This window comes from Salvelinus fontinalis, chromosome 12, assembly GCF_029448725.1.
Source record: "Salvelinus fontinalis isolate EN_2023a chromosome 12, ASM2944872v1, whole genome shotgun sequence".
Classification (NCBI taxonomy): Eukaryota; Metazoa; Chordata; class Actinopteri; order Salmoniformes; family Salmonidae; genus Salvelinus; species Salvelinus fontinalis.
In genome coordinates this window covers 30,968,171-30,992,233 of record NC_074676.1, presented here as the reverse complement: position 1 = coordinate 30,992,233, position 24,063 = coordinate 30,968,171, and the positions used below count along the sequence as shown (strand labels likewise).

The 24,063-nt window shown below is 40.2% G+C and overlaps 2 protein-coding genes and 1 non-coding gene across 4 annotated transcripts; 1 reads left to right on the top strand and 2 right to left on the bottom strand.

The window, feature by feature from the left end:
• Window positions 1–9: 9 nt before the first annotated feature.
• Window positions 10–9,945, bottom strand: cdk10 (cyclin dependent kinase 10). Of its 2 annotated transcripts, XM_055940368.1 has the most exons (14): window positions 9,709–9,798; window positions 6,727–7,335; window positions 4,436–4,508; window positions 4,157–4,228; window positions 3,890–3,992; window positions 3,455–3,536; window positions 3,267–3,334; window positions 2,991–3,043; window positions 2,592–2,661; window positions 2,439–2,498; window positions 1,958–2,081; window positions 891–1,030; window positions 626–678; window positions 10–535 (listed from the first exon to the last, which is right to left on the bottom strand). In XM_055940368.1, exons 2-14 carry the CDS (start codon window positions 6,790–6,792, stop codon window positions 441–443), a joined length of 1,059 nt encoding a protein of 352 aa, XP_055796343.1. In that variant the 5' UTR covers window positions 6,793–7,335; window positions 9,709–9,798; the 3' UTR covers window positions 10–440. The 2 variants fall into 2 exon arrangements, with proteins under 2 accessions (XP_055796343.1, XP_055796342.1); XM_055940367.1 differs by lacking the exon at window positions 6,727–7,335 and having other exon boundaries at window positions 9,709–9,945.
• On the bottom strand, window positions 8,322–8,397 carry trnaa-ugc (transfer RNA alanine (anticodon UGC)). Its single transcript has one exon. It is a non-coding gene; the product is annotated as a tRNA-Ala (tRNA).
• A 4,778-nt stretch (window positions 9,946–14,723) lies between the features above and the next one.
• chmp1a (charged multivesicular body protein 1A) lies at window positions 14,724–23,168 on the top strand. The gene is made up of 7 exons (XM_055940369.1): window positions 14,724–14,882; window positions 15,504–15,523; window positions 15,618–15,695; window positions 16,487–16,633; window positions 16,822–16,950; window positions 20,086–20,282; window positions 20,530–23,168. Exons 1-7 carry the CDS (start codon window positions 14,876–14,878, stop codon window positions 20,549–20,551), a joined length of 600 nt encoding a protein of 199 aa, XP_055796344.1. The 5' UTR covers window positions 14,724–14,875; the 3' UTR covers window positions 20,552–23,168.
• Window positions 23,169–24,063: the final 895 nt, after the last annotated feature.

The following is a 24,063-nucleotide window of genomic DNA, read 5'->3' as shown; positions in this document are numbered from 1 at the left end:
CCACACACATTAATTTGAAAAAGCAGTTTATTAAAACTACAATATTCATGGAATTTCATGAGATAAAAAATGTCTATGTACATGAATACAGCAAACCAAATCCTATTGGTTACTTGAACCTGCCAAAGACTGCCAAAGGTTAACCAACATCCATTCAAAAAACAAAGCAACATTGGTGAATTAAATTGAACTATGCATGTTAATCACATACTTTTGGATATTCATCAGACACACAGTGAAAGAAATAGGATTTTGCAAGCAGTGACTGAACTGTGGAATACTTGAAAGCTTACCATCACCCCATTGATTTGGATAATTACTGATAGGTCCATGCATTCTATGACAACACGTTTTTACAACCAGGTGCATAATCCGTGTAGTAGTAAACATCTAAGATATTCATTCATTTATTGAAACTGCGATCAAGGATGTGAATGAAGTTACACTTTATTGCGTTTCGATTGGCTCTCTACAGCTGGGGCTGCCCTTTTATTGCGATGATGAGGGAAGGTTGGCATCAGGTCAGCCTCACAAGCTAAAAAGAGAGACAGACCTTTTTCACTTCTTTAATTTCACAAACACTGTTCCAATCATTTCTGTCATATAACCCTGAGGCCACACTTACGCAAAGGTTTCTCCTTAAAGTAGGAACTCTCCAAGCAGTCCTTAGCTGTGGCCCTAACAGAGACAAACACTTGTGAGCCATGGAGGAGTGAAAGGAAGTATACTGCACATGTGTTAATGGAAGGTTTCTGTGTAAATATGTGAATGACACAATGTGTAGAACTGTATACAGGTCTCTTCATGTATGTATGTATGTATGCATGTATGTATGTATGTATGTATGTATGTATTTATAATGCTGCGCAGGTTTGTTCTTTGGTAGTTACCTGCGTAGAGGATTGTACATGAAGAGAAGGTTGAGTAAACGCAGCCCTGCATCAGACAACCAGGTGAACTTATTCTTCAAATTGTTGTATGGTTGTTTCCTCAAACTGTACTGTCCAACTAGGGGAAGACGAGTGAAGCCCTGCAAAATTTTAACACAACAGACGGGTTAACCAACAATATCCTTTCTTGAGGAGAAACTACTATCATTGGTTGTTGCATATTGTAAAATTAATCAACATTAAAGTGACTCAAATTAAACTTATGGAATGGTAAAATCCTAAATTCTGTGATTGTTTAGGTGAAGGTAGTACTGAGCGATTGGTTTGATTTGGGGTCGGTTTTGGTTAGATTATAAAACAACGATTTTCAATTTGAAAATGTTTTTTAGACATTAAATGCACTATGCGTTACGTGGGTTGAATGCTGTAACAACACAGAATAAAACAATTAATAAAAGTCCCATGATGGTAGTGACTGCTCATCACTGTTTATCACTTATTAACCATCATTATTCACATTACTTTACTTTAATCAAATATTTCAGTTGTTGTGTGTATTACATTTGTTTTATTTGATGACTTATTTCATTCCAAGTCATCATCTCATCTCTATAGATCTGTTGCCTACGCTGTCTGACAAAATCACTATTTTAGTAGTTCTTCAAAGTAAATAAGGCAATACCTCGCGAAGCAACTGCTCTCTATGTATCCCTTCTTGATCATGCATTCTTCTGTCTTTTATGTAGCAGGCATAAAAGAAACACAGACCGGACAAGTAGCCATGTAATGGATTATGGTCATTGTAGTTAATGATCAAGTTTTCTGCACTAAACTATGTAGAATATTGGTCTGTTGGAAACTACAACTCCCTACTACGTCACACAGTTTGGGCATGATCTGATTTATCTCTAGAGAAACTGCAGCGCAATGTGCGCATTGAGCTCACAGAAAACCCCTGAATTAAATGGAATTCAAATAATTGAACCCATGTAGGTCAATTAGTCTATAAAAATACATTTTTTAAAGACATTTTGGTTTATCACTCAGCACTAGGAGACATTCATTACCGGCCAGATGTTTTCATTAGGGGTACCCAACAGTTGCACTATGAGGTCCACTTGTTGGATCTCAGAACCCCCTGGCAGCAGAGGTTTATGTGCAAGCAGCTCAGCCAGGATGCAGCCCACCGCCCTGGATAAATATGAGATACAGTATGTTCATACAGATGGTATGGTAATAAACATTGGTGACTGTGCCATGAAAATACTCTCTGGAGGGTTGATGTACTGATGGGAGGGGAGATTCTCTGCTAGAACAGAGGATTGGATCCTATTTAGAACAGAGAGGATCCTATTTGGAACAGAGTAAAGTTCACTAACTGAAAGGAGACAACTACATACATGACATAGACAACTCTCTCTGTATGTTAAAGCTTGTTTGGAAGAGAGGGAGCTCTGTGATAGTGACAAAACTCTAAATAAGTTTAAAAGGATCTGTGACCCATGTATCTTATGTGTATGGACAAAGTAGAGACTTAAAACAAATTACCACATGTCTAAGGCTGTGGTCTGAGTCTTGGTCCCTAGGAGGAGCTCTGGGGCTCTGTACCTGGAGCGAGAGAAATAACAGGAGCTGATGAGGCTCAGGGAGGGTTAGGGATCAGTGCCTGAGGAGAAAGTTTAGGTTGAAGGACTGACTCACCACAATGTCACCACCCGGGGCGTCATAGGCTGTAGGGGGATACCATAGCAACGTGCCAAGCCAAAGTCAGCTGGACAGAGAGGGAAACATTAGCACAATCAACCATTGACGGAAGCATGTTTTTACACACACAATAACTGACAGCTGTTGAATAATGCTGTAAACTGGTTATAAACTATGTCAAACTAATTGTTCTGCACATTGCTAATTGTTATGCATGTTACAGTATGTAAAACATTCACTATCAGAAGTGAAAACAGTACAGTTAAAGCATTTTGTTTACAACAGTGCAAATTTAAAATCATTGAGGTATTGTTGTTCAGCGAAAGGACATGCGTAGTACAGTACATGCATACAGACGTAATCCAGGAGCACAGCGGTTGTATGGTGATGACTCACCAATCTTTACACAGCCTTTGTCTGTCATCAGCAGATTGGACACCTTCAGATCCCTGCCACATACTCATGACATTTCATAAAGTAACCATACGAATCACAGCAAACTAAAAGACCACTACCGTCTAAGCATTGAAAAATTGCACTCAAGACTACACATTACAAATTCATTACAGAATTCAGATCCATTATTACAATCAAATAAATATATCCCATCCTGGAGATCCTAAATAACAGCACAAGTCTGAGATATGGAGTCTGACAGTGAACGTGTCTGACCTGTGCAGAATAAAGTTGAGGTGAAGATGATCCAGACCTCTCAGCAGCTGCAGAGCTATACACTTCACCTGAAGGAGAAAACAAAGTGAGACATTTCAACACACAGTTCTCTAAAATAATCAATGTTGTGTAATGTCAATACAGTAGAAAAACAAGAGGACATTCCTTAATACTTTTCACTGTTGTACCTGTGCCTCTGAGAACGGTGTTGGCATGTTTTCCAGCAGACTGGCCAGGTCCTGCTCACAGTAACTCATAACTAGGAAGAGACTGAGCAGAGACACACAGGTCAATTACTGATGAGTAGGCTACTGAATACAGTCAACCAAGATGGGACAGGTAAATACTGAATACACCCAAACTAAAATACTATGGAAAAACAAATTTGAGTTACTGTAGAAATTACAACTTAATGTAAAATTGTAAACTGTGACACAAGCATTAAATAAAAGTATGTGAACAAATGTTTTTATCTGTTAAGAAAGAGTAGGTCTAGGCTTAATCATTTCTGAAGATGTTATCATTGCATATTGAATATGGGTTCCAGTATAATTAGAGGGGATGTGTGTGTACTGTGAGGAGTGTACTGTGAGGAGTGTACTGTGAGGAGTGTACGCTGTCACCTCTCCAGGTGACTTCCCACCACCACCTCCTTTAACTCCACTATGTTGGGGTGTCTGAGTTTGAGCAACAGGGTAATCTCTCTCAGACTACTGATAGGGATCCCTGTGTGTAGAACAACACCAAGTCAAACAAACACAGAACATAACAAAGGCCATAAATAACAGAGATAACCTAATAATATGATGGAAATGTCTGAAAACTATTGTATACTTAGCTAAAAGCAACTGAAGCAAGGCAAGTGGCTGAGAACCCAGCTGTAAGCCTACCATCCTTTTCCTTGTCCATCCGGACCTTCTTCAGTGCTACAATATCATCAGACCTGGTGTCTCGGGCTCTGTCTGTGAACGGGATACAATGTTTTAACCTAGGCTTACAGGCACTTACAGACAGTTGTACAGTATGAAGTGTTTTTACCGGTAGTTAAATAAGGCCTATGTGTAGGCCTAATCTGTGTTGCTCAGGACAGTACTGTGAATAACACCATCTAATAATCTCTTTCTAAGAACAGCCGCCAATCGTGTGTTAACAGATCAAGGATAACTTACACACAATTCCATATGTTCCCTCGCCGATTCGGTTCAGTTTCTCAAATTCCTTCACACTCCTACAGTTCCCAAACTGACAGAAGAGAGGAAATGCATGCTTTTTCAAGAATTGATCAATTCCTCTGCAATTATTGCTAATGCCATCTGCAACTTTTCTTTATACATAAATTATGGGGAAAGGTGTGACAATGCAGCTTTTAAAGTTTTGCTATAAAGCTTTATCATTTTGGCAACTCAACAGAGGTAATTTCCCTGTAAAGGACCCATGAGCACCAACATGTGCAGTTTACAGGAGCATATCAAATTTGGTGTCAAATGAAAGCTAATATTAATATTTTAGGCATAGATATGTCTTTCTTCTTATATATATATATATATACACACACATACACACAGTTGAAGTCAGAAGTTTACATAAACAAGTTTTAATGACTACAACCTAAGTGTTTCAACCACTCCACAAAATTCTTGTTAACAAACTATAGTTTTGGCAAGTCGGTTAGGACATCTACTTCGTGCATGACAAGTAATTTTTCCAACAATTTGTTTACAGACAGATTATTCCACTTATAACTCACTGTATCATAATTCCAGTGGGTCAGAAGTTTACATACACCAAGTTGACTGTGCCTTAAACAGCGTAGAAAATTCCAGAAAATGATGTCATGGCTGTAGAAGCTTCTGATAGGCTAATTGACATCATTTGAGTCAATCGGAGGTGTACCTGTGGATGTATTTCAAGGCCTACCTTCAAACTCAGTGCCTCTTTGCTTGACATCATGGGAAAATCTAAAGAAATCAGCCAAGACCTCAGAAAAAAAATTGTAGACCTCCACAAGTCTGGTTCATCCTTGGGAGCAATGTCCAAACACCTGAAGATATCACGTTCATCTGTACAAACAATAGTACGCAAGTATAAACACCATGGGCCCACGCAGCCGTCATAACGCTCAGGAAGGAGACACGTTCTGTCTCCTAGAGAGGAATGTGCTTTGATACGAAAAGTGCAAATCAATCCCAGAACAACAGCAAAAGAACCTCGTGAAGATGCTGGAGGAAACAGGTAAAAAAAAAAAAAAAAACACAGTTGAAAGAGTCCTATATCGACATAACCTAAAAGGCCACTCAGCAAGGAAGAAGCCACTGCTCCAAAACCACCATAAAAAAGCCAGACTACGGTTTGCAACTGCACATGGGGACAAATATCGTACTTTTTGGAGAAATGTCCTCTGGTCTGATGAAACAAAAATAGAACTGTTTGGCCATAATGACCATCGTTATGTTTGGAGGAAAAAGGGAGAGGCTTGCAAGTGAACAACACCATCCCAACTGTGAAGCACGGGGGTGGCAGCATCATGCTGTGGGGGTGCTTTGCTGCAGGGGGGACTGGTGCACTTCACAAAATAGATTGCATCATGAGGAACGAAAATGATGTGGATATATTGAAGCACCATCTCAAGACATCAGTCAGGAAGTTAAAGCTTGGTCGCAAATGGGTCTTCCAAATGGATAATGACACCAAGCATACTTCCAAAGTTGTGGCAAAATGGCGTAAGGACAACAAAGTCAAGGTATTGGAGTGGCCATCACAAAGCCCTGAACTCAATCCTATAGAAAATTTGTGGGCAGAACTGAAAAAGCGTGTGCGAGCATGGAGACCTACAAACCTGACTCAGTTACACCAGCTCTGTCAGGAGGAATGGGCCAAAATTCACCCAATTTATTGTGAGAAGCTTGTAGAAGGCTACCGGAAACATTTGACACAAGTTAAAAAATTTAAAGACAATGCTACCAAATACTAATTGAGTGTATGTAAACTTCTGACCCACTGGGAATGTGATGAAAGAAACAAAAGCTGAAATAAATCACTCTACTATTATTGTGACATTTCACATTCTTAAAATAAAGTGGTGATCCTAACTGACCTAAGACATGGAATTTTTACTAGGATTAAATGTCAATTGTGAAAAACTGAGTTTAAATGCATTTGGCTATGGTGTATGTAAACTTCCGACATCAACTGTAATTATGTATATATAAATATATACAGTACCAGTCAAAAGTTTGGACACACCTATTCATTCAAGGGTTTTCTTTATTTTGACTATTTTCTACATTGTAGAATAATAGTGAAGACATCAAAACTATGAAACAACACATATGGAATCATGTAGTAACCCCCCCAAAAAAGTGTTCAACAAATCAAAATTTATTTTATATTTGAGATTCTTCAAAGTAGCCCCCCTTTGACAGCTTTACACACACTTTGGCATTCTCTCAACCAGCCTTACCTGGAATGCCTTTCCAACAGTCTTGGAGTTCCCACATATGCTGAACACTTGTTGGCTGCTTTTCATTCACTCTGCAGTCCAACTCATCCCAAACCATCTCAATTGGTGATTGTGGAGGCCAGGTCATCTGATGCAGCACTCCATCCCTCTCCTTATTGGTCAAATAGCCCTTACATAGATTGGAGGTTTGTTGAGTCATTGTCCAGTTGAAAAACAAATGATAGTGGGACTAAGCGCAAACCAGATGGGACGGCATATCGCTGCAGAATGCTGTTGTAGCCATGCTGGTTGAGTGTGCCTTGATTTCTAAATAAATCACTGACAGTGTCACCAGCAAAGCACCCCCAACCCTCCTCCTCCTCCAAGCTTCACGGTGGGAACCACACATGCGGAAATCATCCGTTCCCCTACTCTCCGTCTCACAAAGACATGGTGGTTGGAACCATAAATCTCAAATTAACACTCATCAGACCAAAGGACAGATTTCCACTGGTCAATTGTCCATTGCTTGTATTTCTTGGCCCAAGCAAGTCTCTTCTTGTTGGTGTCCTTTAGTTGTGGTTTCTTTGTAGCAATTCGACCATGAAGGCCTGGCTCACGCAGTCTCCTCTGAAAAGTTGATGTTGAGATGTGTCTGTTACTTGAACTCTGTGAAGCATTTATTTGGGCTGCAATCTGAGGTGCAGTTAACTATAATGATCTTATCCTCTGCAGCAGAGGTACAATTGAAGTCGGAAGTTTACATACACCTTAACCAAATACATTTAAACTCAGTTTCTCACAATTCCTGACATTTAATCCAAGTAAATATTCCCTGTTTTAGGTCAGTTAGGATCACCACTTTATTTTAAGAATGTGAAATGTCAGAATAATAGTAGAGAGTATATAGATACGTTTCTTCCAGCATCTTCACAAGGTCCTTTGCTGTTGTTCTGGGATTGATTTGCACTTTTCATACCAAAGTACATTCATCTCTAGGAGACAGACCGCATCTCCTACCTGAACGGTATGATGGCTGCGTGGGCCCATGGTGTTTATACTTGCATACTATTGTTTGTACAGATGAACGTGATATCTTCAGGTGTTTGGACATTGCTCCCAAGGATGAACCAGACTTGTGGAGGTCTACAATTTTTTTTCTGAGGTCTTGGCTGATTTCTTTTGATTTTCCCATGATTTCAAGCAAAGAGGCACTGAGTTTGAAGGTAGGCCTTGAAATACATCCACAGGTACACCTCCAATTGACTCAAATTATGTCAATTAACCTATCAGAATCTTCTAAAGCCATGACATAATTTTAGAATTTTCCAAGCTGTTTAAAAGGCACAGTCACAGTAAACTTCTGACCCACTGGAATTGTGATACAGTGAATTATAAGTGAAATAATCTGTCTGTAAATTATTGTTGGAAAAATTACTTGTGTCATGCACAAAGTAGATGTCCTAACCGACTTCCCAAACCTATAGTTTGCTAACAAGAAATTTGTGGAGTGGTTGAAAAACAAGTTTTACATTTACATTTACATTTAAGTCATTTAGCAGACGCTCTTATCCAGAGCGACTTACAAGTACATACATTCATACTTTTTTTTGTACTGGCCCCCCGTGGGAATCGAACCCACAACCCTGGCGTTGCAAGCGCCATGCTCTACCAACTGAGCCACACGGGGCCCCGTTTTAATGACTCCAACCTAAGTGTATGTAAACTTCCGACTTCAACTGTACATACACATATATATATCTCAACCAATATACATCTCCCCCCAAAAAATCTGGTCACACAGATGGAAAGGGGATGTTAATCTACTAGAAAAAGTCTTAGAAATATAAATGGGATTAGAAATAAATCACAACACAATCATGTTGAAGTAAAGGCCCATGCCAACTAATATCAACATTTATATAAGGTTTTGTAGGAATGATTTCCCTTCTGTAGTAAATTGGTTGAGAAACATATCTATATTTTGTTTTATTTAACCAAATACACCATGACAGCGCAATACACAAGGGGTTGAACAGTGGCAAAGGTACCCACAGGACAAACAGAATAATATTAGTCTGAGGAGAGATTAAATAGCATTAATACAACAAAAATAATTCTAAACACACCTTTAGTTTACAAAGTTAAACAGATGTATTTTTTCTTCATAATAAGCAGGAGTAATATTCTTAGATCAGAATGACAGCAGAACAAGAACAGTTAAGAACAACAATTATGTTAAGGGGTGTTGATCCACTTACCTATGTAGTTCAATAACCAAAATAGATTTTTTTCAAACTCAAGGTGTCATATCATAGCTGACACCCCATTCTTTCTGCAGGCATATTTGAATCTTTATTCGAATGAGATATTTAAGAGTTTTTGATAAACGTGTTCACATAAACAACTGAAGGAGATTTTACAAAATGTGGATCTGCACTGTTTCTCAAGTAAATGTATTTAAGTAAAACGATCACTTCTTCATATGGGTGTATTGTTTGTTAAACTTTACTATCAATGGTATTAGCTTGGCATTCATTTTAAAGTTAAAATGTGAGTCTCAGCGTCACTGTTAACTTGGAATTGCCCCATATCACTTTCTCAGCACTGTGCCGTTTGATACAGCCAAAATTAATCTGGCTGGGATTTATAGGGATCTCCCAGGCAGCTTTGTCTAGGTCACAGAGTGCTAAGGACAGGACATTCCATTGACCGTGTGAATGGACATCAAAACAAAGCTTTTTGTCCAGTAGCGTCATTGCGTGGCAGGGTTTGCGAGAGTGACGTTCCAAATTAAACTGACAAGGCACCCGACGAGCAATCGTATCAACGTATTTGTGTCCAGCTTATAAAATCGTTTTAAATACATTCCGACTAAATGAAGTGGCGTCATTTGATGTATCCTTGCTGTCCATTAGGGTGCCGGTAATTTGTTAAAGAGTACGTGGCCCACATAACAATAAAATGCCCACTAGCTAGTAGCTACTTAAGCATGTTGCTTACCCTGTGTTTTTGCGGTACTGTGAACGTTCTGTTGTTCTTGATCGACTTCAGCTTTATGGGGTCCGGGTCAGTATCTGCAGCGTTCTCCATTGTTATTTGGACGCCCAAGATGATGGTTCATTCGCCCTTTGCTGTACTATGATGACAGAAAATGCGACCAGTACACGAATATACGTCCAGAAACATTCAAAACAGTATGAATGGCAGGAAACCACACACTCGATGCTTTGTCTATTAAATGGACGACTACAAGCTTTCCCGGGGTTCAAGAAGGTGAGACGCGCTTCACCTCAGAAATTAAATGACTTTGTTTATTTACATCTATTTAGAAATTGCTTTTTCCCCCCACAAATATGTTGATATCCACTTGAATCACTCCTCATATGAATTAAATAGTGCAATAATATCCCCACTTTTTCTAAGGCTGGGGATAAATGACAACAAATATATGTAATGCATCCAAAAAGCACCCGAAAATACTTTGTTCCTTAAATCTGTCCATATCTATTTCCACTTCTTATAATGGATTACTGCAATTGGTACGTCTAGCACTCCTCTAGCACAGATGAATAGGGAATCATTGGCTCAAGGGGATGGCAGGCCTGTAGTATTTATGTGACCTTACTTTTTCCAAAATCGTTATACCTTGTTAGTGATGGCTCTACCAACACAGATTGGTTGCCTTCTAGGTCGTGGCTCCTTGTTTGCCTCCTCTATAGTTTTGGTGGGTGGCTGAGCATAGAGGTCCTCTTTGGATGGGGCAGTGACAATTATGGCAGGGGGTATGAATGAAGAGGGGGAGGAAGTTTCACCAACCGAAATCTCTGCTGGAGAGGGGGTTGGCTTACTTGGCTCTATAACTAGAAGATGAAGAAGTGAACATTGTCATATCATTTAGTTTCTCAAAGCTAATTAAGGAATTTATAAGTTATATTCTTCAGAAAGTGAAATAACCAACATGTGGCAGGAAATTCCACCTTTAATGTAGCAATTAAATCTAAAAGACTTTCAGCAACTTCCTGTATCATATGTAGCCAATTCAAGTATCACTCAACGGTTTCACAATCGTGAGGAATCTGAGTGAGTTGTCTTCATTTGTAGATATGAGTAAGGGTGATTAGGGTTGTTATAATAATAACAATGGAATATCGTGCCTGAGAGAGAACTCTGTTTTGTTCTTGAGGATCGATCAGTGTAATGCAAGCACCTTTTAATTGGATTGTGCTAATTTCTTAAGAGTGTTAGAGGGAGCATCATTCAAGGAACAATAAAGATTAACCTCGTAACAACAGCTGCTATCTACTCATTCATGTGTTAGTAATTTTAACTGTTGAAATATTTGTAAACCTGAAATACTACAGTTATTTTTTACTTGAGCGTTACCAAAAAAAACATTTGCAGGGATTTATGTCTTTGTTTTCAACTTAAGGAAAACCAATAGAATAGTAATGTCTTTGTCCCCTAGCAACAACCAAAAAGGTAGTCTAAACTGTAACTTTGTATAATATTTTCATAAGCTTTCTGACTCAAAGGTCTTTCTCAAAGCTTACAAGAAAATAGTGAATCAAAAAGAAGATGTGTACACTTAAGGTGGATGGGTTTGCATTGAAAACACTGAACACATGTTCACACTGGTAGGCTATCTGTACTTCATAATCTGTTTATTGGCCACTGAGAGTAAACAATGATGTTCCAAATTTTTGTTCTCTCTCAATTTATGTAATTATTTTAATACAACAGATTTATCATAGACATTAATTAAGGGTTGTGCAATTTGCAATAATCAAGACAAATAACTACCATAAATAGCTTAAGCCTGGTTGCTTACCCTCATGTGCTTGCTGGCTCACTGCAGACCCCATCTGACATTTGGTCAACACAACCTGCAAGTATCCATGCTTTGTCTATTGGTGTGTCTGTCAATGCCTGGGGCATTACTCAGACAGGACCTCCTCTCTCTCTCTGTCTCTGTTTCTGTCTTTCAATTTCAATTCAAGGGGCTTCATTGGCAATATGTTTACACTGCCAAAGCAAGTGAAATAGATAATAAAATGTTTACAGTTGACATTACACTCACAAAAGAATAAAGACATGTCAAAGTTCATAGTATGTCTATATACAGTGTTGTAGTGATGTGCAAATAGTTAAAGTACAAAAGGGGAAATAATTTACAATGGTGTGATTGCACACTGTGGTATTTCAACCAATAGATATGGGAGTTTATCAAAATTGGATTTGTTTTCTTATTCTTTGTGGGTCTGTGTAATCTGAGGGAAATATGTGGCTATAATATGGTAATACATTTGGCAGGAGGTTAGGAAGTGCAGCTCAGTTTCCACCTCATTTTGTGGGTAGTGTGTACATAGCCTGTCTTCTATGAGCCTTCTCTGAGCATACCTTTAAATAATAATTTATGCTTATGATTTGAGAAGGTTGATAGTGTACTTTGGAGAGTGGAGGACAAGGGGTTAAAGAAAGCATCATGTCATGTGACTAACAATAATGGCCTCTTCCGTTTAAGCTTCAGCAACAGAAAAGCCTATCTCACGTGACCTGTTTTGAACAGGCAGAGTATCCCATACGGGTCTTTTTTTTCATCAATCGAGGTTAACCAATGCCGCGCCCGTTTTTAGATAGGGGCGTATTCCAGCCTACATACGTCCACTTTATTAGTCAACATCATTAGAGCCGTGATTGGATGGATTCGGGGAGCCTCAGCCGGGCACGTGCCGTTAAAAGACAAGAGAAAGTCAGAGATCAGTAGGAAAGATTTGTTTCTCTGTTGTTCATTCAATAACAGAGCGATACGAACCTTGTTTCAGGCGAATGTTGTATCTATATACCTTATGTCATGCCTTATTGGAACAGATTTATTGATAATATCTGTTGGAAAAAAGTTTGGATGTTGCCACACACATACCTAATTGTTAACAGAATTAAGGAAGTTTCCGTTAAAATTGTCCATAAATATTTTCCTGTCAACCACTATATGAAAACGTTTAAGGAAAGCAATTACTATTTTGCTTCCACTGCTTGCTATTCAGTGGAGAGGGTGTGTGGTCCAAGTCTGGGTTTAAGAATTTAAAACATCTGTCTGAAAGAGTCTCTTTTCCAAGCTTAAAAGAATAAACATTCACATGCAACACCATGGGCCAGAAAATGTTTAATAAATTGTCCATGCTGTCAATCCTGCATGACTTCTGCTGCATTCAAAACAACTGGAAAATTGGAACTGGGAAATCTCAAATTTTTGTGAGTTCAAGACAACTGGACACTGAAAAAAACGAGCTCTGACTGGGAAAATACGTTTTGAACTGTCATTCAACTTGGAATTCCAAGTCAGGAACTCGGGCCTCTTTCTAAATCAAATCAAATGTTATTGGTCACGTACACATAGTTAGCAGATATTATTGCGGGGAGTGTTGTGTAATGCTTGTGTTCCTAACTCCAACAGTGCAGTAGTATCTGACAGTGCAGTAGTATCTAAAAACGATTAACAACAATACACACAAATCTAAAAGAATAGAACTAAGAAATATATAAATATTAGATTGAGCAATGTCGGAGTGGCATTGACTAAAATACAGTAGAATAGAATACACTATATACACATGAGAAGATCACTGACGTCATGATTCAACCTTGTTTTTTCCCCCAGAGTTCCCAGTTGTCTTGAATGCACCAGAAATCCAGAGAATGCCAGACTTTGATGACAAAGTTGAATTTCAAAATTTGCCCACAACTCGGACTGCCGTGCCACCTTGTTCAAGTGAGCACAGCACAACAACGGTGAGTCCAAAAATGTCACCGGACGTGCTACCTGTCCCAGACCTGCTGTTTTTCAACTTTCTAGAGACAGCAGGTGAGAGTAGAGATACTCTCAATGATCAGCTATGAAAAGCCAACTGACATTTACTCCTGAGGTGCTGACTTGTTGCACCCTCGACAACTACTGTGATTGTTATTATTTGACCCTGCTGGTCATTTATGAACATTTGAGCATCTTGGCCATGTTCTGTTATAATCTCCACCCAGCACAGCCAGCAGAGGACTGGGCACCCCTCATAGCCTGGTTCCTCTCTAGGTTTCTTCCTAGGTTTTGGCCTTTCTAGGAAGTTTTTCCTAGCCACCGTGCTTCTACACCTGTTTTGGGGTTTTAGGCTGGGTTTCTGTACAGCACTTTGATATATCAGCTGATGTAAGAAGGGCTATATAACTAAATTTGTTTTGATATAGCCTGTTTTAGAGAAATGTAATCATAGAATATTGTAAGACGTTTCATTGTCTGCTTACATGCCTCCTTTATTTATCCCATGGTTCTGACTTGGTGTACAAGGAGAATACTGTAAGAACGCCCATGTTCTGAATTCTGTTGCTGTACATTTCAAAGTGCTGAAGAAATAGTTATATTGACTACGTCCATCCTAGCTCTCTCATTAATGTCTTAATCGAAATTAGGGATTGCCTCTTCTCGTCATCCCCAGGGCCTTATGCCATAGTATGTACATCTCAGTTGTCAGTAGAAACCACATTTATTTAACAAAGTCAGCCATATCAGCTATGTTTTTTTTTAAAGGCAGTAAATGAGGCTGAATTAACTGTTTCGCTGCCAGACAAGGCTATGCCGATAGCCAGGTGTAGCAGTGGTAAGGATTCCCTCCATTGTGCTGAAAAGAAAGCTGTGCTTTAGGGACAGCTTTATGTAGGCCCTAACAGTTTGTGGGCACCGTTTGTCACCGTTATAGTGCAATTAATGTATTGTTTAGTGTTGTGGCTTTGCTGTCATGCATCTAAAATTGTATTTTTTAGTTTCCCCCACCAATATTAACATCCTAATATCGCTACTGGCTGTGGCGATATTGAAGTTCTTGCTTTTCATATGTTGTTGTTAGCAATGGTAACTCGTGCTTTTTGACAGCACGCTTTTGACTATACGCGCCTAGATGAGGTTCTCTGAATCTATCCAATCACCGCTCTCATGTGCTTGACCAATGACGTGGACGTATTTTGGCTGGAATACGCCGCTAGCGGAAAGGGGCGTGGCTTCGGCTAACTTCGTTTGGGGAAAGCAAGACTCATCACAAAAACAGAATATCAAAAACATTAAGGAAATTAGCTCTTTGTCAAACTAAAACAAATGTTTTAGGTCAAGTGAAGGCACGCTGATATGGATGGTAAGTCGTTTTCGACTTTTGATTTGACGATATTGTCAACTTACTTTGATCTATGTCGTGCGTTATAACGCTAGTTAGCCGACATAAACTAGTATAAAGGAAAAGCTTGGCAGCCAGTCGATAAAATAAATGTTATGATAGCTTGCTACTAGCCTAATATTAGTTTATATTAGATTTTACCAAATATACACGTTTTATAGTTAGCTATTAAAATCTCACTGCAATGTCAGATGTCACCAGAAGCAAGACGAGTATTCAAAGATGAACGTTAAGGTTTAGACGAGTAACTTTAGCTACATGGCTATTGAAGAGATTATTTTTCTAAACTGTCTAGATGCCTAGATAGCTAGCTAACTTCCCGTTTTCATGTATTTGTAGTTAGGTGGCTAACATTACGTGTGTTATCGCCATTGGAGTAGTGTAGAGTTTGAAATGACCAGAACGCGTTGACAACTTATACAATTCTATGATTTTGATCCAGACTCAGAGATCACTAGCTAGTTACCCTCAGTCTGTCATAGTCGTCATTGCACACTGTTAGTGCAAAGTATTCCAGGCCCAATACACTGGGCTGTATCTGTGTATCACCCCTCATCTAATTTTTTTCTTTCTTTCTTTCAGACACACTCTTCCAACTGAAGGTATATAGAAAATTAGCCATTGTCTTTGTGGAGCTTAAACATAGTTAATAAACATTTTTACACTTTAAAATGTCTGCTTATACTTCTCTAACAGTTTACAGCAAAACAGCTCGAAAAACTTGCCAAAAAGGCAGAGAAAGATTCAAAATCCGAGCAAGCCAAAGTTAAAAAGGTGAGTAAAGGGAGGGCTTTCTGAGAAAGAATGTAGGCTTGAACATGGTTGTGTGTAGTAGATTTTTGTTTTCTGATGCTAAACATTTTGCTATATGGTGTGCACTGGGCCTTACTGAAAGCGACCCGGGTTACGGGTATACAGGGTGTGGTATTGTTCAGTGGAGGCTGCTGAGGTGAGGACGGCTCATAATAATGGCTGGAATGGAGCAAATGGAATGGCGTCAAACACATTGGAAACCATGTTTGACGTATTTGATACCATTCCACTTATTCCGCTTCAGCCATTACCACAAGCCCATCCTCCCCAATTAAAGTGCCACTATCCTCCTGTGGTATTACAGGATCAGCAGTCAGTCTATCCCAATAGCGTATAAACAACATTATTGTTGAAATTCGTGTCATTAAATAGTTAATTTAACTTAATAATTATTAGGCATACTGTTACGTGTTCAGTTGGCGTCTGACTGGACAGGTCGAATAAAGATGTGTGCAGCACATTAACCAGCAGGTGGCAGTGGAAGATCATGGTTGAGGCTGCACCAGTCCATTACTGTCCTAAGGATTTAAACAGACGACCAGGGGCCATATGTATCAAACGTCTCAGAGTAGAGATTGCTTGTTTAGGATCAGTTTTGCCTTTTAGATCACAATGAATAAGATTGCATGGACAGGGTGGACCTGATCCCAGATCAGTATTCCAACTGTAAGATGATTGTTACACATGCAGCCCCTGAACTTGTTTTTATAGGCAACTGAACTGACTTTTAGTGTGTATGTTCATCTCACCAGGCTCTTCAGCAGAAGAATGTGGAAGTTGCCAGAGTATATGCAGAGAATGCCATCCGTAAGAAGAACGAGGGCCTTAATTGTCTGCGCATGGCATCCCGTGTTGATGCTGTTGCCTCCAAGGTCCAGACTGCTGTCACTATGAAAGCGGTGAGTCTATTCCCTCTGCCTAATCATAATCATATGTTAATATCATCCATTTGTGTGACTCACATTAGTCATTGTCATATTTTTTTCTTGACCTCCAATCTCAGCCATCCTTGCTACTAGCTACTTTCTTAGAGATGCACTCTCTGTCCTACCTTTGTGTGTGGCACTCCTGTGTTTTATATCCCTAGGTCACAAAGAATATGACGCAGGTCACCAAGGCACTAGACAAAGCGCTGGGTTCCATGGACCTGCAGAAGGTGTCTGCTGTTATGGACAAGTTTGAGACGCAGGTCCAGAACCTGGATGTTCACACCTCGGTGAGTGGCACAAGTTTATAGAAAATGTTCCTCATCTATACTAAACAAAAATATAAATGCAACATGCAACAATTTCAAAGGTTTTACTGAGTTACGGTTCATAGAAGGAAATCAGTCAATTGAAACAAATTAATCAGGCCCTAATCTATGGGTTTCACAAATAGGCAGGTGCACATTCATGATGGGCCTGGTAGGGCATACGCCCACCCACTTGAGAGTCAGGTCCACCCACTGGGGTGCCAGGCCTTGCCAATCAGAATTAGTTCTTCCCCACAGAAGGGCTTTATTACAGACAGAACCCACAGGTGAAGAAGCCGGATGTGGAGGTCCTGGGCTTGTGTGGTTACACATGGTCTGCGGTTGTGTACTCCAAACACAGAGACGTGTATAAAGCTCTCCCTCGCCCTCCATTTGATAAATCCGACCACAACTCTATCCTCCTGGTTCCTGCTTACAAGCAAAAATTAAAGCAGGAAGCACCAGTGACTCGGTCTATTAAAAAAATGGTCAGATGAAGCAGATGCTAAACTACAGGACTGTTTTGCTATCACAGACTGGAACATGTTCTGGGATTCTTCTGATGACATTGAGGAATACACCACATCAGTCACTGGCTTTATCAATAAGTGCATTGAGGACGTCGTCCCCACAGTGACTGTACGTACATACCCCAACCAGAAGCCATGGATTACAGGCAACATTCACGCTGGGCTAAAGGGTAGAGCTGCCGCTTTCAAGGTGTGGGACTCGAACCCGGAAGTTAACAAGAAATCCTGCTATGCCGTGCGACGAACCATCAAACAGGCAAAGCGTCAATACAGGGCTTAGGTTGAATCCTACTACATCAGCTCCGACGCTCGTCTTGTGGCAGGGCTTGCAAACTATTACAGACTACAAAGGGAAGCACAGCTGCAAGCTGCCCAGTGACACGAGCCTACCAGACGAGCTAAATCACTTCTATGCTCGCTTCGAGGCAAGCAACGCCTCTCGCTTTGAGACAATCATGAGAGCATCAGCTGTTCCGGATGACTGTGTGATCACGCTCTCCATAGCCAACGTGAGTAAGACCTTTAAACAGGTCAACATACACAAGGCTGCGGGGCCAGACGGATTACCAGGACGTGTGCTCCGTGCATGTGCTGACCAACTGGCAGGTGTCTTCACTGACATTTTCAACATGTCCCTGATTGAGTCTTTAATACCAACATGTTTCAAGCAGACCACCATAGTCCCTGAGCCCAAGAACACAAAGGCAACTTGCCTAAATGACTACAGACCCGTAGCACTCACGTCCGTAGGCATGAAGTGCTTTGAAAGGTTGGTAATGGCTCACATCAACAACATTATCCCAGAAACCCTAGACCCACTCTTATTTGTATACAGCCCAAACAGATCCACAGATGATGCAATCTCTATTGCACTCAACATTGCCCTTTCCCACCTAGACAAAAGGAACACTTATGTGAAAATGCTATTTATTGACTCCAACTCAGCGTTCAACAACATACTACCCTCAAAGCTCATCACTAAGCTAAGGATCCTGGGACTGAACACCTCCCTCTGCAACTGGATCCTGGACTTCCTGACCGGCCGCAACCAGGTGGTGAGGGTAGGTAGCAACACATCTGCCACGCTGATCCTCAACACTGGAGCTTCACAGGGGTGCGTGCTCAGTCCCCTCCTGTACTCCCACAACTGCATGGCCAGGCACGACTCCAACACCATCATTAAGTTTGCAGACGACACAACAGTGTCTGATCACAAACAACAACGAGACAGCCTATAGGGAGGAGGTCAGAGACCTGGCCGTGTGGTGCCAGAATAACAACCTATCCCTCAACGTAGCCAAGGCTAAGGAGATGCTTGTGGAGTACAGGAAAAGGAGGACCGAGCACGCCCCCATTCTCATCGACGGGGCTGTAGTGGAGTTCCTCGGTGTCCACATCAACAACAAACTAGAGTGATCGAAACACACCAAGACAGTCGTGAAGAGGGCACGACAAAGCCCATTCCCCCTCAGGAAACTAAAAAGATTTGTCATGGGTCCTGAGATCCTCAAAAGGTTCTACAGCTGCAACATCGAGAGCATCCTGACTGATTGCATCACTGCCTGGTACGGCAATTGCTCGGCCTCCGACCGCAATGCACTACAGAGGGTAGTGCGTCCGGCCCAGTACATCACTGGGGCTAAGCTACCTGCCATCCAGGACCTCTACACCAGGCGGTGTCAGAGGAAGGCCCTAACAATTGTCAAAGACCCCAGCCACCCCAGTCATAGACTGTTCTCTCTACTATCGCATGGCAAGCGGTACCGGAGTGCCAAGTCTTGGACCAAAAAGGCTTCTCAACCGTTTTTACCCCCAAGCCATAAGACTCCTGAACAGGTAATCAAATGGCTACCCGGACTATTTGCATTGTGTGCAACTATTGGTTAGAGCCTGTAAGTAAGCATTTCACTGTAAGGTCTACTACACCTGTTGTATTCGGCGCACGTGACAAATAAACTTTGATTTGAGGCCGGTTGGACGTACTGAAAATTCTCTAAAACAATGTTGGTGGTGGCTTATGGTAGAGAAATGAACAACAGCTCTGGTTGGCATTCCTGTAGTCAGCATGCCAACTGCACGCTCCCTCAACTTGAGACATCTGTGGCATTATGTTGTGTGGCAAAACTACACAGTTTGGAGTGGACTTTATTGTTCCCAGCACAATGTGCGCCTGTGTAATGATCATGCTGTTTAATCAGTTTCTTAATATGCCACACCTTTTCAAGTGGATGGATTATCTTGGCAAAGGATAAATGCTCACTAACAGAGATGTAAAAGATTTTGTGCAAAAAAAAATGAGAGAATAAAGCTTTTTGTGCGTATGAAACATGGGACCAACACTTTACATGTTGCATTTAAATTTTTGTTCAGTGTACATAATGGTTGTACTCCTAATCAATTTCATTTCTTGAAGTCTTGAAGTTTTCAAGCCTCTTGTTCACGTGTCCCCTTCTTCCCTAAGACCTCTAGCTCACTCGGCCTCCTCGACCATTATCCTAGTTCACTAAACCCTTTATCTCAACATGCATTACTATACCCTTCTGGATAATTGCAGTAATTGTGAAACAACAAACCCACTCACCTATAGGTGATGGAGGACTCTATGAGCTCGGCCACCACACTGACCACGCCCCAGGACCAGGTGGATGACCTCATCGTCCAGATAGCAGAAGAGAGTGGTCTGGAGGTGATGGACCAGCTCAGCCAGCTGCCTGCAGGAGCCACCTCATTGGGAGAGAGCACCTCCCGCTCACAGCAGGAGAAGGAGGACCAGCTGTCTCGCAGGTACCCTAACAATGCAGCTTTCACTGGTTACTGTGGGACATTTGGCTTGTTTTCTAAATTAAGGAAATGTGTTAACAAGCTATTCTCAAATTATTTGACTGTAAAGTAGTGTAGATTCTGGCTAGATGTGTTGGTACTATGATAGATCCCCGTTTTAATTATGCATAGTGATATTCCAATGATCAACATGCACATAGACCAAAGATTTTCATATAAATCAACAATTACACTTTTATTTACATTGCAGGTTGGCTGCTTTGCGGAACTGAACATATCTCTCAACTATTTGCTAGACAGATGGAGGCTTGACAACCGCTTGGAAACAAACAGCTGGGAGCTGTGTGATTCTATCAAACTGTTCAAATTGTGAGGACCTAATGAGCCTATTGATTTCCATCCTCACGTCTATTTATATACACACTCACACTGTGGTGCTGAAAATACCACCTGAGAAGGCATGGGTCTCTCTTCCCCCTCTTTCTGTCCGTCTTTCTTTTTCTGTTGCACATCTCTTTTTTTCCACCTTTCCTTTTCCCATATCAGTCTTTCCATCTCTCACTCATTGTCTTATATTAATTAGGGATCCCTCAAATCAAAATAAAGTGTTATTTGTCACACACTTCGTAAAATAACAGGTGTAGACTAACAGTGAAATGCTTACTTACGGGCCCTTCCCAACAATGCAGAGAGAAAAAATATCCCCTTTGGTTAGTTGTACTTGTGAATTTCAGTACATTGTCACATGACATTTTTGGATGTATATTTGAATTATGAGGGTTTTCCTGAGAACATGAAGAGTTTTGCAAAATGTCTAAATAGTATATTGGAAAAAGGTGTTTTAAATAGACACATTTGTGTAATATATGGAAGCTTGGACCCCCAAAAGTTATTTATCTGGATTTTGCCTATCAGATAAGATTAAATGAATATACATAGAATGAATAGAACGGACAAATCATTGACTTGAATGGAGACTTATTTAGAGTGCTCTGATGTTTCCCAGTTTGCACTCTGTTCAGCACTAAACCACAGACATCTCTTGACACACTGTATTGACAACACTAACAAACAAAATGAAGACACACTATTGTCTACTGCTTTTTCCCAACTCTTAAAAGAAATAATCCTCTGACATAATGTCATTATTTCTGTATAGAGGGAGGACAATTCTCAGTCATATTTTTTGTTTTCCTGATTATTTCTGTTAAAATATATTGCTAATTCATGCCTATGTTATTTTGCTTTGAATATGTTTGCCTTATTGGGATGCAGGTATATGCATAGGTCTTCTCCTCAGTGCCTGGATGTATCTAGTTAGACATATAGTGATTGATCCTATGTAAGGTTTTAATATCGACGTTTTGAGACTATCTGCCAAAATAATATTCTGAGATAATTGGCTTTACAGTTCCGAACCCTCATTGGTTTGAGATGTTAGCAATTTTTATCTTGTATTCTTTTGAATTTAACACCATGAATTGGGGTATTTAGAGTACTATATAGGTAGAGAACATTGAACCGAACAAGTCAAAATGTTGTTATTGACATAGCCAAGTGCAGATAGAACCTTCTAGTCCCGAACTCTTGAATTATGTTGCCATATAACAAGGATGTCCCCTTTCTGTCCACATCACATACAAACCAGAAATTTGGCTTCTGTAGCTAAGACATTTTGGGAATACATTCCTTTCTTTTATTTTACATGGGAATGGTTATTAATACTCTTAGTTATGCAGGTTTTGCAGTATTTTGGTACATTTAGCCATCTGATATGAACATTTTGTCATTTCAACACTCAGGAAATGACAGCAGCATATGGCACCACAAGCAAACTGATAGACTTCTGGATTATCCTATGGTTGCAGCATTTGTAACCAGGAAACCATGGAACCACGACATGAGTTCAACCATCAGACTGTGGGTGCTGTTTCAACACATCCTCAAATGCATGTTTTACTCTTTGCCAAAATAAGCTCACATACTGAAGAGTTCATGCTGTTAAAAAAATGATCTGTGATGCTGTGAACATTTCTCTGCAGTACTGCTTCACACAATTATTTTGCTTCCTTTTCTGTGTGGAGTGATGGTCATTATTATTAGCCTTTCAGATTATATAACATGCTTGCCGTCAGTAAAGATTGTTTGTGTTATGCATTCATCTGGTGTAAACAGGTCATGTTGTAGGTAACTGTTGATGTCAGAGAGACAGACTTCTTATACTGTACATGCCTACTGTACAGCTTCAAAGTAAACCTCATTTCTCCCCATGGTCATTCTGAAACAAGGGTCTAAATTGTCTACAGTACAATGGCTTCAGAAAGTATTCATACCCCTTGACTTATTCCACGCTTTGTTGTGTTACAGCCTGAATCCACTCAGGAACATTCAATGTCAGTCGTCTTGGTAAGCAACTAAGGTGTATATTTGGCCTTGTGTTTTAGGTTATTGTCCTGCTAAAGGTGAATTTGTCTCCCAGTGTCTGGTGGAAAGCAGACTGAACCAGGTTTTCCTCTAGGATTTTGCCTGTGCTTAGCTCTCCTGTTTCTTTTTAGTCCTTGCCGATGACAAGCATATCCATAACATGATGCAGCCACCACCATGCTTGAAAATAGGGAGAGTGGTACTCAGTGATGTGTTGGATTTGCCCCAAACATAACACTTTTTGTTCTGGACATAAAGTGAAATTCTTTGCCACATTTTTTTTGCAGTTTTACATTAGTGCCTTATAGCAAACAGGATGCATGTTTTGGAATATTTGTATTCTGTACAGGCTTCCTTCTTTTCACTTTATCAATTAGGTTAGTATTGTGGAGTAACTAAAATGTTGTTGAGCCATCCTCAGTTTTCTCCTATCACAGCCATTAAACTCTAACTGTTTTAAAGTCACCATTGGCCTCATGGTGAAATCCCTGAGTGGTTTCCTTCCTCTCCGGCAACTGAGTTAGGAAGGATGCCTGTATCTTTGTAGTGATACACCATGTAAATTGTAATTAATAACTTCACCATGCTCTAAGAGAAATTCGATGTCTGCTTATTTTTATATTGACCCATCCACCAATAGGTGCCCTTATTTGTGGGGCATTTGAAAACCTCTCTGGTCTTTTGAGGTTGAATCTGTTTGAATTCATTGCTCGACTCAGGGACATTAACGATAATTATGTGTGGAGTACAGAGATGAGGTAGTCATTCAAAAATCATGTTAAACATTATTATTGCACACAGAGTGAGTCCCTGCAACTTCCTATGTGACTTGTTAAGCACATTTTTACCCCTGAACTTATTTAGGCTTGCCATAAAAGGGTCTGAATACTTATTGACTCAAGACATTTCAGCTTTTCATTTCTAATTGAATTGTAAACATTTCTAAAAACAATTATACTTTTGACATTATGGGGTATTGTGTGTAGGTCAATGACAAATTTAATCAATTTTAAATTCAGGCTGTAAAACAATAAAATGTGGGAAAAGTAAAGGGATTGAATACTTTCTGAAGGCACTAGGTGTGGATAGAATCTTAACAGGGGCTTTTTTCCTGTGTCTTTTGTGAGTTATATTATCTGCCCTGTGGCTCTTAACAACTGTCACTCTGCAAAATGTCTGGAGAGCTCTCCAGTTCAGCAGGTTTTTGGCTTAAATGCTTTCACAGAAGACCAGACCTCTCTTTTTTTCTTGAAACCTCTGAGTCATGAGTCAAAGTAGGCCACGTACTGCACAATAGATAGCTGCACTCTTATCAATACAATGAAAGTGGCTACACTCACTATCTATGATCGATTGAATA

What these genes read in the sequence shown, in the direction of transcription:
- chmp1a (XM_055940369.1), top strand. An exon ending in ACACACTCTTCCAACTGAAG is followed by an intron (nt 15,524 to 15,617) that starts GTATATAGAAAA and finishes CTTCTCTAACAG; the next exon opens with TTTACAGCAAAACAGCTCGA. An exon ending in GAGGACCAGCTGTCTCGCAG is followed by an intron (nt 20,283 to 20,529) that starts GTACCCTAACAA and finishes TTTACATTGCAG; the next exon opens with GTTGGCTGCTTTGCGGAACT.
- cdk10 (XM_055940367.1), bottom strand. Translation starts at nt 9,798, where the DNA reads ATGGAGAACGCTGCAGATACTGACCCGGACCCCATAAAGCTGAAGTCG. An exon ending in GGGAACATATGGAATTGTGT is followed by an intron (nt 4,229 to 4,435) that starts GTAAGTTATCCT and finishes TCCCGTTCACAG; the next exon opens with ACAGAGCCCGAGACACCAGG. An exon ending in CACCGTTCTCAGAGGCACAG is followed by an intron (nt 3,335 to 3,454) that starts GTACAACAGTGA and finishes TTTCTCCTTCAG; the next exon opens with GTGAAGTGTATAGCTCTGCA.